The sequence below is a fragment of the Colletes latitarsis genome, chromosome 1, assembly GCF_051014445.1.
Source record: "Colletes latitarsis isolate SP2378_abdomen chromosome 1, iyColLati1, whole genome shotgun sequence".
Taxonomy (NCBI): domain Eukaryota; kingdom Metazoa; phylum Arthropoda; class Insecta; order Hymenoptera; family Colletidae; genus Colletes; species Colletes latitarsis.
The window spans coordinates 39,347,643-39,365,348 of NC_135134.1; the positions used below are offsets into that span (position 1 = coordinate 39,347,643).

The 17,706-nt window shown below is 34.7% G+C and overlaps 1 protein-coding gene across 1 annotated transcript in view; it reads left to right on the forward strand.

Annotated features, from left to right (window-relative positions):
* The first annotated feature begins 2,429 nt into the window (after nt 1-2,429).
* LOC143351796 (alkaline phosphatase) overlaps nt 2,430-17,706 on the forward strand; it is a 391,261-nt gene continuing 375,984 nt past the window's right edge. The window contains exon 1 of the mRNA XM_076783742.1: nt 2,430-3,646. Coding sequence (XP_076639857.1) covers nt 3,556-3,646 — 91 coding nt within the window. The 5' untranslated portion in view covers nt 2,430-3,555. The remainder of the gene's footprint in view (nt 3,647-17,706) is intronic.

Below are 17,706 nucleotides of genomic sequence, written 5' to 3' on the forward strand. Positions count from 1 at the left end.
TGGATGACATGAATTAACAGCATTGTAAAGCGAATTAGTTAAAAAGGTATTAAATTAAATCAGAGAACCATCAGCGGTGACGTTATTTTACGGTTTTCGGTTTGCATCCATGATCACGTGTCCGGCTCATTGCCTCTGGCAATAGCAGCTGATGGAGCGTGACGATCACGCGTACGGTTTGTTCGCATCAGTTTAATACAAGTGTAGATCAGACTTGTAAAGCGAGAAGGGCGAGTCCTGTTACGCTTGAACCAGTACTAATACCACCGTGCAACCATTTTGATTTACGATACACTTCGTTCTGAATTTATTGTTACCGTGAGTACAACATGGAAATGAATAAAAATTGTACTTGTCGAATCTATCGTAACAATTTATTTGTAAAACTCTTTGATTTTTATCCGTTTCACATTCAATTCATCTATTAAACGGTACGTTTTTATTACGTTTTAACAATTTCTCTATTGCATTTGAAATCTCAATTGATTTTTTAAATATTTATTATTGTATCTCTAGAATCAAATGGTTGTTTATTTCCTTCTCGTCAAATAAGTTTTATTCTTTGCTTGAAAATTAGAACTAAATTCGTAGTATAGTATACCTATGTTTAAAACAAAAAAAGAAATTAAATATTAAAAAGGTGGTCTCGAAACAAGTCATGACTAAGATATACTCGATATATCTATAATATAGTTATATAATTATATTTTTTATGATCTGTAATAATCCTGTATTATTCAAGATATATAACATACTATTTGAATAAAATTTATCTACAATTTCAAATATAAGATTACAGTTTACATTTTACATCGAGAGAGGTTTACATTTCATTTTAGTGTAGTTTAAAATTTTGAGTTGCAGACGGTATCCATTTCAAATATAAGGTTTAGAGAGAAAGAATGCATCGATGACCTGGATATCTGAACTGGTTGAAGCAGTCGATCTGCAAACAAAAGAGATCTAGCTTCAAATCCCAGGGCAGCAATCTGACTAGCTGATTCTTTTCTCCCTATATCACGAACATTATAGAATCAAAGATACGTTTCTATCCTGCTCACTGTTTAAAATTACAACATACAGGAACAGACTGGTCTTAAAGTCGATGCTACCACGACGTCTTAATAAGAATAATCTTATCTCGATACAAGAATAAATAAAATCATGAAATGAATTTATTTTGTTTGGAATTTCTTGGGATTTGCAAACTACACTATTGGTCATAAGTATTATAAACTTATAAGCAGTTTTTGAACTGCTGTTCATCAAAAATACAGCAACCTCTATAGTCAATTCAAGGGTTAAATCCTATACTTTCACGTTCTTAAATTCAATTTTCTCAAATGCCTTTTCACACATGGAAAAAAAAGGAAAATGATTTTTTCCAAAAAAATTGAGGTAGCAGCATTCTATAATCAATAAGGTTAATTTACATATTATTTCGTGGAAATCGACATTCTACATCGCAAAATAAGTCTAGTTTCATCAGTTGTGTTTCATTGCGCTTTGATTGTGTAAAACCAAGATGAACAATTTGTATCGTTCCGTATAATGTAGAAATTTTCCAATGTAAATACAAATAGAATAATTGGTGTTTATTTATTGAGATTGTACTGGGAATTTTGATAAGAGATTTAGGAATGTGTGAAAACATATGCTTCATGACTAGTTTTCTTAATTCTAACAAAGATACAGACAATTCCTACAACCTAAACAATAATTCAGCAGTTTTGCATATGGGGATGCATTCTTGCTAATGAGTCCCACTAGTAAACCCAGAAAGACACTCCTTCTCTTTTCTTCTAACAATCTAAATAATAATTCAGCAATTTTGTGTATGAGGATGCACACCTGCTGATGAGTCCCACTAGTAGGCCCAGGAAAACGCTTCCCCGATACAGTATTCGAACATTTTGGCGTTTATTTATTAAGAATGTATTGGGAATTTGTACAACAGATTTAGTAATGTGTGAAAACATATGCTCCATGACTAGTTTTCTTAATTTTAACAAAGATACAAACAATTCCAACAACCTAAATAATAATTCAGCAGTTTTGCATATGGGGAAGTATTCATGCTAATGAGTCCCACTAGTAGACCTAGAAAGACACTCCTTTTCTTTTCTTTTCTCTTTCTACCTCGTTCGTTTCTTCCTTAGTTAGGCAATTCGCCACGATGGCAAAACGGAATAAGGCTAAAATGCGTACGTTCTCTGGGTGCGATGGTCAGAAGAGGTGGTATGGGGGGTCATATCAGTGTAGCACTCGTCAGTGTGCCACGGCGCAACTGGACAGGCGTTTCACGACGGGGGTGGCTGGATAGAGGCGCCTAACGGCAGCTGAGTCGCATGATCCGTTCATTCGGGTTTGCACGGCTACCGCCGTCTATGCTCGGCTCCGCGTTTCGAAGAAGCGCCCGGTGAGTTTACTGAAACGCTCGTGGCATTGCGCTTGCACACGTCCGCGCGAACCTTCGTCGTTTTCGCGCGTGTCGAGCCTTCTCCTCTCGCTTTCCGCGATCCTGTTTTTCTCTTTCGACTCCCGTAGCCCGTTTCCGGTCGTGCCTCTTCGCCGCGACGTTCGCCAGTAACGCGTTGTCGATTCGCGATCGCTGGAACATTGTAAACTTTTCTGCACGTGTCCACACAGATCATCGAACGAAAAGGATCGAAGGCAAGGAAGTGATCGAAGAAAAGTGTTCTACAGTGTTTCTATCGAACCGAGTGTATTAATTCGATTTTCGTCTGACCGGTGATACCGATTTTCAGTGGTTCGTTTTTCCCGCGATTTTCCACGTACGCGTAGTGTAAATTCGTGGCCGTTAAAGTCGACGAGGCACCTTTGAAAATCACAAACGTTTAATGAAAAGCGACTTTTCCCGTACAGTCTAGATTTTCAGTAAATAGGGGATCTGATTGCTCGTTCCAAAGGCAAAGAACCTTTGATCTTCTGGCTGGAAAACGCGTCGGTGTCGACGATGCATCGGGGAAGAATTTCGGCGTGCACGCGTCGATGCACGGTTTACACGAAAATTAATTTCGCGGTCGTGACAAGCCAGTGAACGGATCGGACTTAATCTCGGAACGGGAGACGCGAACGTCGGTAACCGTTTGGCGATTGGATGTCACGGTGTTTCAGACGCGTACCAATATTTGATTTCGAGGACGCGAGTGACAGGATAACGAGTATCGTTTTGCTTCGCGTCAACTTGGGCATACGTGTCTTCCGTTCGTGGATAACGTAACGCGATTGGACGCATTCGTGGGCGTTAAATTCGCGCAAGATGTTCGATTCGCTGGGTCCAACGTGGTCTCCGTGTTCTCGTCGCAACGTGGGCTCGATCGAGAACCCATGATCCCTTACCGATTCAATAATTCGCCGTGAAATCGGTTAATGTCGTCGCTGTGGGGGGAGGAAATACGAGTATCAGTGTTTATGAGACTCTTGGGAATCGACTTGTCGTTCACTTGGGACATTAAGAAGAAATGAAGCTGGAAGAGGAAATGAAGGACCATCCAGACAGCACGTAGGGACTGGCCCTTTTCGTCTACGGAGATGTGTCGCTATCTACGATACTCTATCGTCGGGCTCACCGTCGTCCTGCTGACGATTCATGAGATAGTTTTCGTGCGAGCTGGTGAACAAGGTAACATTAATGCCTTTCATCTTGTCTCTATTAGCTGAGCGCGATCCTCTATTTTGTTTGGAGGTTTCTCTTTTCGAGCTGCTTCTCTACTATATTCCCCGAAATAAACTACGTCGAATATTAATTAGTTGCTACAACGTTGTTGCATCGTAAAATACCCAGAGACCAAACACATACACAGTCTCTTTTCAGTGGTACATTTGAACAGAAGCTTGATGTTTCAGAACGAAATTTATCCATTTACGTGATGGTTTTATTGCCAAACAGCTTGATTATTTTTGTCTACCTTTTAAGTTATGATACAATTTTCAACATCATACATTCTTAGTTTAATGCTACATTTTCTGGGAAATTTAAAAATGTCACTTCGAAATCGTTTTATAAGATTTAACAAAGATTAAAAGCATTTGAATGGTTTATGTGTAAATAAATTTTCTTTTAATCAGACCGCGTGCAATTTTTGAAATCTGTTATACGTATAATGCACGCGACATCCGCAAAAGCTAGAAATAAAATGGGGAAACTAGGGTGAACTCCGACATGGAAAGCAATTGGGGACGGACAGGGGAAGTTTAGTCGAGCGAGAACGACCGGTCCATAAATACTTATTTTGCTTCATTGGTCAATAATTGAACGCTCGTCGGAGCCGCGCGTTCGTTTTTTGACCAAATGAGCCGCGCTCATGCGTTCGTATGCACTTTCAATTACGCCTCATCAAATACTACGACGGTGAATATTTTTGCTTCGATTGCCTTTTTCGCGGGGGAGATATAATTTGTGTTTCCCCGGTGCAAAACAAGGCACGAAGAAAGTAACGCGGAGATAAAACAATCGGCGAAGTTCGAGTTCGAGTTCGTAAAACTTGTAATAATGTCGCGAAATCACCGAAGAAAAAGAATCCGGGATCCAAGTTAATGGGCTTTAAATAAACTCTATAGGAAAACGATCAGTATCACGGAAAATGAATCAGAACTTTCTGAAATGGTCATTTAATTTCCTATTGGCATCTTCGAATTAATTAAATGAGAATAAATTTAAAAAAATCTTTGTTGCAACTAGGTTGTAATTTTACGTAGAAAGATATTTAATTTCAAAGTATTGGCAATTATAATTAGCGTAAAAAATTCCGCAGAATAATCGTTAAAAATGAAATAACGGTCTGGCGTAGTATTATTTTTAATGCATTTCGTCCATTAAATCTGTTCCAACCGCGTTATCTATTATTTGATATAACGTGTGCAAATACGCAAGTATTAGGCAATTAATACCACCGCGTAAACATTTCATAAAAATCGTTAAATCCGTTTGCGGAGGTGTATATTTTCGTGACCTAATTATGTGAAATACAAGCGTGTCGCCACTTAACGAAACTTTCGCAAGGATTTGTTCAATTTTTTCCGCGGATTATTTCAATTTGTTCTACATTTTAGTTAATTAAATATTGCGAATTAATTCGTCGCCAGGCAGTTTCGTCGTAAAAACTCGCGCGTTTCTACTGTTTGGCGTAATTGCTTCGAGACTTTTGACGTCAAACGAAACTTCGATAATTCCACGTTTCGTGTACCGCGTAGTTATCACAAGACGTGTAAAACATCGACAATGTAATGCAATTTCCTTCTGTCTGGAATGCCATTTATCAGAAATCTCTTTTTCATACCATAAATACGTAGACGGATCTTCCGTTCTTGGCACAATAAACGGGTATTGTAACCATTGATTCATTTCTTTTATATTCCTAAGTAGAGCAGTTTTTAGTGTAATGTAACGTTCCTTCTCAATGGTCGATTTTCTTTTCGTCAAGATTAAATTCCTGACCGATTCCGGTCGATCAACGATAAATGAAAATAATTACATTATTATATTTTTTACTTTCGTTGAGAGATTCACTTTGTGAGTAATCTAATATGGCGATAAATACATCTTAATTTGTAATTTTCAGTTTCTTGTTGACGATTATTCCCAAATACAGTTGCTTGGTTTTGATGTGGTCGACATCACGATTTCAATATCAAAATTAATTGTACGTGTTTTACGCATCGAAACTTACAGCCCCGCGGTAAATACGGTTGGTTTCGATCAGCCACAAAGCTCGAACGAGGAGTTGGCGCTTTCGTTCTAGTAGCGCAATGCAAATTGTAATGTATTTACACTTTCATAACGTAGTTACACATACAATTCCATCGACCGCATGAATCATAAGCGTCCGTGTGATGCGGCGCAGAGATGCTGAAATCAATGCTACGTTTGTATAAAATTTGTTAAAGATTTTGCATTCGGTAACGTCGTATCGACGGAGTCAGTTTCGGTTTATTTTTTAGAAATTTATTAGAAATGATGCTGTTTCTATAAAAATCAATAGCATTAGATCTAGTCACAAGCTATTTTGTTGTTCCTGGTGGACGTTTTCAAGTACTGGTTATTTCCAAAACTATATTATTATGAAATAATTTCTGTCAATTTCTATATTTCTTTTTCCTCAAGTTAAATTATTCTATTTTCATAGCTTTGGAAATGATTAGAAACAGAAATATAATATAATTAAATATTGAAACGTTTCAAGCATGGATTACTGTTTTCGTTTTAGAAATCATTTCTTATTTTTTACAATTCGAAACGAATCGGCTGTTACTGTTTGGAACTTTTGTTTTTGTTTTGAATAGTGTTTAAAATTGTATCAGTTACAAAATCATTGTCTACATAATGCAATGAGAAACAGAACATCGTTCTCAAAAATTAAACTTTTGGCAGTTAAAGATTGTGGGATGTGTCATAATTTAATTGCCCCAAAACTGTAAAATTTCTTTCAGTTCTACGTTGATAGTATAATAAATAAAGCAATTTTTCAGTCTTTTTCTGTCATGAAACTTGTTTTGCTCTTTCCTCTGTTCGATGTGTACCAATGAGATTTGTATGGGTGACACTCTCCTGTCTGCAGTGAAAGAAAATGGTTGGGATCGTTTTAAACTTGTGAATTTTACGGATCAATCTTCGATACGTCACGCACCGTTTTGTTCGATTGTCAATAGAGTCGAATCGCATTGTGCAGAAACGCGTGAAAAATTATAAGCCAGACTGATGCATTTCGAATGCTTTTTTTACAGTCGTGGATATGACACTCGACAGCGACGACAGTTTTATTTCTAAACGTCAACTTGAAATTCTTGTTCCTTTCGTTGCTTAAAATTTCCGTTGCACGTTACGCGAGAAATCGACGTGGAATACGTCTGCTCTAATCCCGAGCAAATTGAACATCGTGAACTTAACACCCGGAAAGCCGAGACAGTACCATTTCCGTGTAAAGGAAGACGTTGTTTTGGGTAAGGAATATTTCTGAACAGAGAATGCTTGTTGCGTGAGTGGAATGTAAAGCCTAGAGCACCTTGGCGCACCTATGCCAAGGCACCAATGAATACGAACTAGCACGGAAACACGTAATTTGCCTCCTGAATTTGAACCAAAAAAAAGGAAAAATGTAAAGCTGTGCAGACACGATATGAATAATCGATAGATACTGCGAGATGCACGAAGCGACCGGAGAACTCATTGGCAAAAATATTAAAATGTGTTGGAAAATCTGCGGAGAGCAATTTTTATAGAATTTTGCACCCAGATATAATGAAAAAGTTAACAAGTATTTGCTTTTTTTATTAATCAATAAGTAGATAAGTAGATATAAAAGTGCAATAAATTAATATAGTAACAAAATAAAGAAATCACTGGTGTATCAGGTTGACATTCTAATAACAATATATAGTAAATAGCAATTTTTGAGGGACCACAACTGATTCAATTAAGGGGAGCTTCTTATGTAACAGCAGTATAAACACATGACTTTTATATAATTTTATTCTAGCAAACTATTAATAATATTGACATGGGCTTTTTAAGGTGTAAAAAGATATTCATAAAGTACAAAAAAATTTTTTGTTTTTAGTTCTTTTTGTTGTGAGAGTGAATTTCATGCAATTTTTGTAATCCTTTAGAATTTAAAAAAATGAAAAATTTTCTTAAATATAAATAGTTTATGTTGGGATTATACCTATTTCATAAAAAAAGTATGGAAAATTGGGCAAGTTGTTGGATATTGAAAAAGAAATTGACTTTTTCGGTAAATAAGTAGAATTTATATTTATAAAACAGTATTATAAATACAAAGAAAAAAACTAATTTTAGGTATAATCGCCCCTTAAAATATTCACAAACCAGTCTTTATAGTCTCGTTATATGCAAATGCAAAGGTGTTGTTTCTTGAATTCAATGCAAATGAGTCACAAATCTATATCTACTATCTATACTAAAATTTATTATCTTTCATACTTGGAGGTTTACTATTTTCTTATAAACTTTGAAGTAGAGTAACACTTTAGTTATATTAATTATTGATACTTACCTTTGGTAAATAATTTTGTACCAATATTTAAAAATGTCAAAAGACACATTAGTTACACTAAAGGAATTGCATTTTATTAATTTAATTTCTTTTTACGATTTTTTAAAGATATTTAGATATAATGTTAGGCAGAGTTTAAAACTCGCGGTCTTAGCGCCGTATTTCCATTGGTCACGTGCTCTAGTGGCAAGAACCAATTACCAATGACTATAAATTAACGTATAGTCTGCGGATCTTTATGTAAACTCATATTTTTATTAATAGAATTAACGAAATGGGAGCTTTGTAGAGGATTGTCTTAACCCCTAAATATAATAATTCGTATCTTACTTTATGTATTTATTATATTTTTCTATATTAAGCGCGTTCTATACTTTTTTGAGAATTAAAATTTCCCATAAATCCATAAACATTCGCAGTAAATACTCCTAAATGTTTGTAAAAAAATCTGTATAACTCAGAAGTTATAAAAGCAATTGAAAAATGTTTCAAATAAAAGTTGCACCCTTTTCGAAGTATAGTGTCAAAGAACACGTTCAAAGTTTCGTCGAATTCGGTGTCTGGTGACTCTTTTATAAGTCGTTTGCTTGTTCACAAGTTAGAAAATGTTACAATAATTCCTGAAGAGACGAAACGTCACGTAAAAAGCGAAAGTCTCCGGTCCAGATGAAATCCTCACGAGTTCGCGTCGCTGTTGGCCAATTAATTTCGGTCTATTACGCGAGCTGGGCGGAAGATTAATAAACTTCATCTCGTCACGCTGGTAACGCGAGCATGTCGGTTCAGTTTACCTCGAGGTTTATCAACCAACTAGTATAAACGCTTGTAGTTTGTTTCACGCTTGATAGGAATAGAGGCGAAACAGTGGAAAGTTGATAGCGGCGATCGTTGTCGAGTAGAAAGAAATTTTTGGACTTTCTGGCCCGTGGTTCGTTGATCAGACGGGACGTGCGGTGTTTCAATCGGTGCATCTCAGGCTGCTCGCATGGAAAGAGAAAAGAAGGAGCACGGCTACCTGAACTCGATGCCGGGAAAACTTTGCTCGAAGTGTGGCCTTATCTTTGAAAATTAAGCCGATCCTGGTACAAGCGCCGGGCTTGCACTACGTCAAATGAAAAAAGTTTTTACTCGGAGGACCCGGGGGCTGGAAACTTTTTCGGGAACACATTTGATTATCTGTCACGGTATCCTTTTTTTCCTTCCCGTGCACGCAGATATTTCGTCCAAGAGTTTTTCGGATCAAACTTCTCCCGCCCGAACGTTCCAAAAATGAGTCTCGCGTTTTAGGATAATATGATCACGAATATTGGCGCGAAACGCCCCGAAATTTTACGTTTTGTCTACCAAGACGAAAATATCGATAAGTTTTTTGTCGGTCGAGCGTGCGCTGACTTTCGAAAACAGTCGTAATTTTTTGTGAAAACGTACGGGGAATTCACTGATAGAATCGTGAGCTTGAAAGATCCCCAAGTTCTCGGTTATGGAATTTCGTGCTTCAGTGGTTTTCAAGCATCGTCATACCTCGGACTTAGGTTTTAATTGGTTTCGAGATAGATGACGTAAATCGAAAAATATGTACGTCGGGGTAAATAAAATATTAATTACATGTTTGGTGCACATATTCGTATGTATTTAAATTTTACTTGTGTGTCGTTATTATTAATATATTATTTTTTGGTATTGTTTATTTACAGATAGTTACAAAGATTTACAAATTAAAGATGCACAATTTTCAGTTCTTTTAATCAGTTTATTTTTCTTGCAAAATAAGAAGTTCAATTTCAAAAGTCTATGTAAAAATATGAGGTCGTAATTATTTTAAATTTGTTTAATTTAAATACTAAATACAGTGTGATTTGGTTAATTAGTGATTTATTATTTAAGTTATTCAACAAATGTGACTGACAAAAGAAGATCCCTAATCCCGAAATTCAGAAAATTATGAAACTTTGGGAATATGTAAAGCATTTCTTAAGCTGTTAAAATTCATTGCATGTAATTGAAATTAACCCCCGAAAATTGAGATATTTTTCAATTTTATTTTGTAACTTCCAAAACTGTAAATAGAAAAAAGTTTTCAGGCTAAAGTTACTCTTTTTAATTAGGTCTATCAAATAGTGAAAGACTTATTTTTTGAGTGATGAAATATTTTATAATTTGTTAGAAGATTCGAAAACGGTCATTTCTAACATCTTTCGCTAGCAAACCAGTATTCAGTTGTTGATGTAAATGACGAGGTTTTGGATACAGAAACCGGAAATTAGACATTGGACACTTTACCACACCGGAGAATGTATTTCCGCGCAGTTTATTGCAATCGAAACAGAATGTGGGTAATTGAATTGGGCAACAGTAAGATGAGAATGGAATTGTACGGTAAATGGTTGAAGTTACACACAACACAAATTAGAAACAGACAAATGAAACCTGGTCATCAGCTTATTAGTTTCATTTTAATTGATTTGTCTCTCAAATACTAATCAAAAACACCGATTCAGATTTTATTTTTTACTCCTGAACGAGAGAAGTACAAATTACGATTATTTAAACAAGAAAATATTAAATTTTTACAAATTAATAGTATATTGCTTACAATTTTTCGCCATTCTCCGTTACAAACGATGTTATGGATAAACATATGGATGTAACAAGAAAATTTTACTCATTGCAATTTTCTTTTCTAAAAATCACGTATATAAAATGCTTTCGTGCTAAATATTTTGTCACAATATTCGGATCCCGATCACGTTCGTTCGAAGTCCTGCACACTCTGCGAAATGAAAGTACGACTTTTATTACTGCACGTTACCCGTCAAGTGTCTGTCTCTATTTCTTTAATTCGCCATCGCCCCCGGGGAATTTTCGTATTGCTTTCGATGCAGAAAGAAAGAAGAGTGAAATGTTCTTTTTTCTCAAGAACGAATGCTCTGTTTATCTGATGTTCTGGGAATCTCTTTTGAGAATGTCGGGAACAAAGTAATCCGGTTCCATGCTTTTCCCTGTCAGTCGGTTCTAGTTACAATGTATAAATATAGAAATCAAATTAAACTCAATATACATAGTTAAAGTGGTAGTACGAGAAAATATTAATAGGATAAAATATTGTAGAACAAAATATTACATAACACATTACCTCAATTGAAACTAAATTTAATCTAAAATCAGAAAAAGGCATGCTTTGTTTTTCACTTTATTTTTTCTGAGAGAAATAAAGAAGTAAACAATTCTAGATACATTTTTCAAACAGTATAGGTATACTTTAGGACTGATTAAACGGCACATATAAATGAAATATAAAATTAACGATTTGAGTGTGACATTTAAACAAATACCACAACCTGTTTTTGATTTTTTAGTCAAATAAAGTTCTTCATAATATATTTTGAGGTAATATTTTGTTGTGCAACCATTACATTGACCTCAAGGTACATTTGCGACAGTAATGGACATAATGTGATTAAGTTTCAAAACTACTTTTATGTTTTTTTATTATTAATGATTGAAGACCAAAGCTGCAGAAATAATTCCTGCTTTCTGTCTTCACAGAAAGTACTGTGGGTCCAAAATGTCGGATATTCACCATTAATAACGCGATATTTTTAACTATTTAGTTGTAACTATACGTCATCAAAAGGTATGTGAGATTTGTTCTTTGAAAGATTTTGAAGAGTAAAGAATACGCGATATTTGCCAACAAACAACGACACTTTAATATTTCAATAAACGTTACAAAATGCAAAAGGACAGAACGAGACTGCCTTATAGGGGATACTCAAATGCACAATGTTTAAAGATTTAACTTAACATACACATGTGCAAGTTTAATTTCGTAGCTTCTCACAGTACGGACAATCTGATTCCTACTATGGATATTAATTGGATCGGCACATAGGTTTTAAATAAAGGTTTATTAATATTAATAGAAAATGTAATCGTTCCACTTTCGTTCGCTTTTTTCGTGTTGCAGTTTTCGTAGAATTTATTTACTTATATATTTTTAGATATCGATAGATTTTGTATCTTGGAAATAACTCGAATTAAGAGTCGAAAGGTTCATATTAAATAAATTATACTTGTTCAGACTATATTTATTTTGAAATACATGTGAGATTATAGAATACTCGTTTTAAAATTTAAGAAACATGATTTATTTATTTATCAATTTATAAAATATGTTTTAAAATTGATCGTAAGTAGAAACAAAAAGAAACGTTCCTTCAGTTATAATAATATTCATAAAAAGTAAGCTGCATGTACAAAAACAATAACACCGTATGAAAACTTTGTAAAAACTAACTCATTGAATAATCGATTTACACAAAATGTAATTAACATATCAATGTCCGAATAATAAACTGTTTTGAATGAACTGTATGCGGATAATAGTGGCTTTATAGGTATTTAGTAACCATAAATATTATACATGTTTGTTGTTATTATTATTATTATTATTATTATTACAATGAGTTAATTTTAACAAAGTTTCCAAATGGCGCTACCGTTTGTGTAAATGTAATTTACTTTTTAAATTGTGTCGGATACGTTACAAATCGAATAGCTACAATCACAATTGATGTTTTATATTTATTTGTTTTTTTACACTCCTTGAATTTAGAATATGAAGGCATGAGATGCCAATTGAACGAAAGAAGCTAAACACATAATTCTGCAATAAATTCGTAAAAGTTTGTACATTTTCGAACTATAAACTAACAATTCTTTTCGAGCATAGAAAACTTGGTATTCTCCAAAATAGCAAAACTGTTGGATTCGATGTTCTGAACAGAGAGATAATCCATTTTATAGTTAACACTAACTTCAACAAACGCAGAGTTTATCGGACTTAAACTTACGTACTGCTCTGAACAATGTTTAACTTCGTTTGCGCTTATGATCTTCTGTTCTTATTAAACGTTCCTGAAATATATCTGGCGTAGAAAGTATGCTTTTGGCGTATTAAATTACTTTATAGCAATCTGGTTACGGTATTCATGGGATCATGAAACACCGCAAGGGGATTATCGCTTGAAATTATAAAATACATTTAAGAAACGTTTATACTTCACCAGTGTGAAAGTGGTTAGAGGTGAAACAAGAAAATTTATAATGTAATTAAATGGTACAACTCTCGAAATATTGGGGCATAAGTATCGTAATAATTTAAAAATTATTATTTGAATAGTATAATCAAAATTATAGAGTACCTTTTGAAAAAAGGGTGCAGTTGCATTTCTTTGGATGCATCAATACATAAAAATTAATAAAACCACAATTTTATTTGTGCATCGTTTGATTTTGACATATTTTTGTACCTTTAACTACTTTAGAAGTATGTTTAGCTTTTCCCAGTTGAGTGAATTTAATTCTGAAATAAGTATCTATTTTAAATATTTATTTGAAAAGTTACAAATAACGTGAATAATTAGTGGGTTCATTTAAATGATATTTCACTGTATTCATTTATTTATGGCAAACGTTCTAAAAACACTTTGTAGTTTCGAAACGCCAGTCACCATTGACCTCCATGACAGACAACGTGTTAAGTCTCCAAGATTTGATCGATTCTAAAACAAAAAGGAATACAAAAATATGTTGTTATATTCAAGGAACTGTAAGACTATTTTTTATTGTCTCGCTTGGAGCATTTCCGTAAACTTTGCACCCAAAGAGATTGCAGCGTGTATACGTGTATTTGGAACTTTTCGGTCAACTTTTTCTGCTCAATAATATATACAAGTTTTCCACCCTCAGCTGTTTCTATAATAAAACGTGCTGGTACAGATTACTCTCCGTAATCCAACTTTGATGGCCGATAACTATTTTCCTTCGAGAATTTCATAGGTCCGCTCCGGAAGTTTCCGGGTATATCGAGAACGCTTAGGAAACTTGCGTCGTAAAAAGTGTTGTTTCTTTCCGGGTTTTCATTTTTCTCTGGACCCGGACGAGCAAACCAACGGAGCGTAGGTGGCTAAGAACGGATTGGATAATGAGGATTTATCTGCGTGTTCCGTAGTTGGCTCGTTAATTAAATTTCTGCCAATAACGGGTAGCTTAGGGCCTATGGAAATTTTTACCGGTTTCCTTTCCATCGTTCGTTATATATTAGGTTAATGGAGAAAGATGACTGGGCAACTTAACAGAAGGCCCGGCGTTCTCATGACGTTACTATCTTTCTCGTGGCTGGTAATTGTACAGAATCACGCGCGCTATCTCCGTGCGTCAGCGATAAGGGGTGGATTCCAGGGTTCGCTCCATCTTGCTAGATCCTTCGGTGATTAGGCAGCCATACAGGCGTACGAAATCGAGATTATACGTCGTTTGTCGTAATCTAGTCGTAATCTACGGGTAATCTTGAGGTACGTGGGCTATTGCTTATACTTAACGCACGTCCGCGCCATAAGAATCGTTAATTACGGTGCCGGATGAAAATCTCTGTATAATTATGAACATCCACTATCGGGATATTTAAGAGGCAACACAGTGGTAAATTAGTAGCTTAGGTATGATTCAACTGGATCGCGATAGCAATCTGATTGTTGTAGGACGGATAGTGAATGTATAGAGCACGAATGTTACTCGACGTTGTAACATTTTGTGCTTTCCTTTGGAACAAACAACATTGAAATAAATTATAACGAATGTGAGATTAAAATAGAGATAAGGATTAATTATGACTAAATATAATAATTTGTATCTTACTTTAAATATTTCTTATATTTTTGCATATTAAGTGCATTCTGTAGTTTAGGGATGAAATCGGGATAAAGCTTAATTATGACTAAATACAGGGTGTTCGGCCACCCCTGGAAAAAATTTTAATGGGAGATTCTAGAGGCCAAAATAAGACGAAAATCAAGTATACTAATTTGTTGATTGAGGCTTCGTTAAGAGGTTATAGAAACATTTCCACACAGTATATTTTTGGCAAAGAATTTTTTTCTCGAAAGGAAAACGTAGGATTTTGGAAGTATGTATATTGACCAAAAATGATTGAAATTGACCCCCGCAACCGAAAATAATTTTTTCAGAATGATTTGAAACTTTTTAATTTTCAGGGTAACAGACAGTTATGGTCAGACATTATATTTTCAGTAATGAATTTTTTTCTCGAAAATGGTTAGGATTTCGGGGGTATGTCTATTGACCAAAAATGATTGTAATTGACCCCTGTAATCGAAAATAATTTTTTTAGAAGAATTTGAAATTTTTTAATTTAATTTTTTAATAACTTTTTAGCGAAGCCTCGATCAACAAATTAATATTCTTGATTTTCGTCTTATTTTGGTTTCTAGAATCTCCCATTGAAATTGTTCCCAAGGGTGGCCGAACACCCTGTATAATAATTCGTATCTTACTTTAAATATTTCTTATATTTTTGCATATGAAGTGCATGCTGTAGTTTTTTGAGAATTAAAATTGCCCATAAGTGCGTAAATATCCGTAGTTTAATTATGACACATTTTATACAAAAGGGGGGTTCAGAACATAACGTAGAAATGACGTTTGAATTAAATATACGAGAGTAAAGAGTGCCGAAAACGATATTTTATATGAATGACTTCCGGATTATAGATTGCCAACTCTCTGAATCGGATGAAGGGTAGTATCCCATCTATGATATGTTTGACCAACCATAGTTTACGGTATATTATAAAACACAACGAACGGTTAGCACGAAAGGGAAATAAATTTTTGTCGTATTCCGAAATTAGTCGTTACGGTAATTTCTATAATTTCTGTTCGAAGACAATGACAGAAGAGAATGCTTTGTAAGCTGACGCGATAGATCGAGATGCTTACCGCAGCAACTGTCCCAGTTTTATTAAATAGAACGTAATTAAAATTTGTAACAATGGTCGCGTTTCGAATGAATAAGCCCTGCTTCTCTCCCCCCGATTCCTGTCTCCATCAATTTTTTCTAAAATTATTTTCAGATTTCATCCGTTAGAATTTCTCCTCGTTGCAAAGAATTACAACTAAGTGGCGTATATTTTGCGTGAAACGTGCATGAAATTTTCATGCCACTAAGTTGCATATTCATCGTATTCGCCGTAAAAAGTGGTTATTTAAAAGCCATGAAAAGGGAACACTCAAACCTTTGAAATAAATTTGAAAGAAAATATATCAAGATATTATATTAAAATTTCAGATTCTCTTCTTTCATCGCCTTTAATAGCCCAGTATTATTTCGTGTGCAGGAAAAATCTTAAATGCAAAACTTTTTCTGGTTCAAAGGGAAAATTGAATTATTTATTTATTTTTTATTTGTTGAGCGTTTTCAAGGGTATTTTGCTCAAGTTTTGCTACTTTCTTTCGAAATCTGTTTGCATAGAAAGTATTAATATTTCTTTATGTTTCATTCCCGTGCAAAATGTTATCAATATTGGATGACGTCTTTTGTAAGAACATATTGTTTCTCTTTTTGAAACATTAAAACATATACGTATTCATGATTACTTACGAGCAAGTAAATAATAAAGCAAATAGTAATAACTAAAAACATAAATAAAAGTATTAACAAAAAATTGATTGTACGTATAAAGAAACGTTATCGAGAAACATTTGTTTATTATTTTAAAAAGTACAAAAATTCAACGTTATGGATCGACGGTAGAGGTAGTTTTAAAAGCATTGATTTTTCGATAATTATTGATATGCAGTTTTATACATATAAAAGAGGATTCAACTTTTTGATTAGGTTTTTGTCGATATCCCGCTATTCCAATATCACGATAAAGAAAAATCTGTCTTTTTACAAGTAATGATTTCAATCCCTCAACATCGTAATTCCAATCCAACGAACGGTTTCGTGTTTCGGATAAACAAATTTATAAAAATGTTGAAATGTTATGTTTGAATTTCCATTGATACAAATTAAATTAAAAATTCAAATTCTGTGTTAAGAGATAAAACAAAGAGAGAAATAAATTTTTATTTATTTTACCGTAATGAGCTCCGTGAAAATTGAAATCTTTCGAGAAAGTTTGTCTCTTTTTATTTCAAAAATTTGAAAATCTAAACATTCGATGATCACAATAGTTCATGAGTGGGAAAACACTGATGTGAGATCATTTTATTCTGGCAGGGATCTTCAAGTTTCGTTATTTGACATGAACGAACACATGGACGCTAGAAAGTGACACCGATAACTACGGTTAGCTTCGAGAACCGCAAACATTACAGATTCGTTTGGACGTAGCACGCTTCTGATGTCGCGACTCCTTCCCTTTGGTCTTCGTTTAATCTCCATTAGTAGTAACGACTGCAGAGGTAGTCCATTGCAGACGAGCAGATGCAACACGGTACATATTTTTCATTTTGTTCTTTTTTTCCCCCCTTGCCACGACCCTGTTCCCTCTTTCTCTCATGTCGCAGCTTTCTTTCTATTCTCCTTGCGTTCGTTTTGAGGATGTAGGTGGTCGTAACCGAGGCAAAAAGATCGTTACGGGTAATGGGGTAGGGCTTAGCCTTTATCTCTCGTACCTTCTCTACTGATATAACCTGATTCAGCTGTCTAAGTCTAAGAGTAGTCACGGGATCCTCTCGAATGCAGTCTTTCGCGACGTTTACTCGAGATAATTACATTGGTATTATGACTCTGCTGGCTGATCCAGGCCAAGCTTTGACGTTCGGTTTTGTCCCCGCTAAGTACGGAGAAGCCACGAACGAT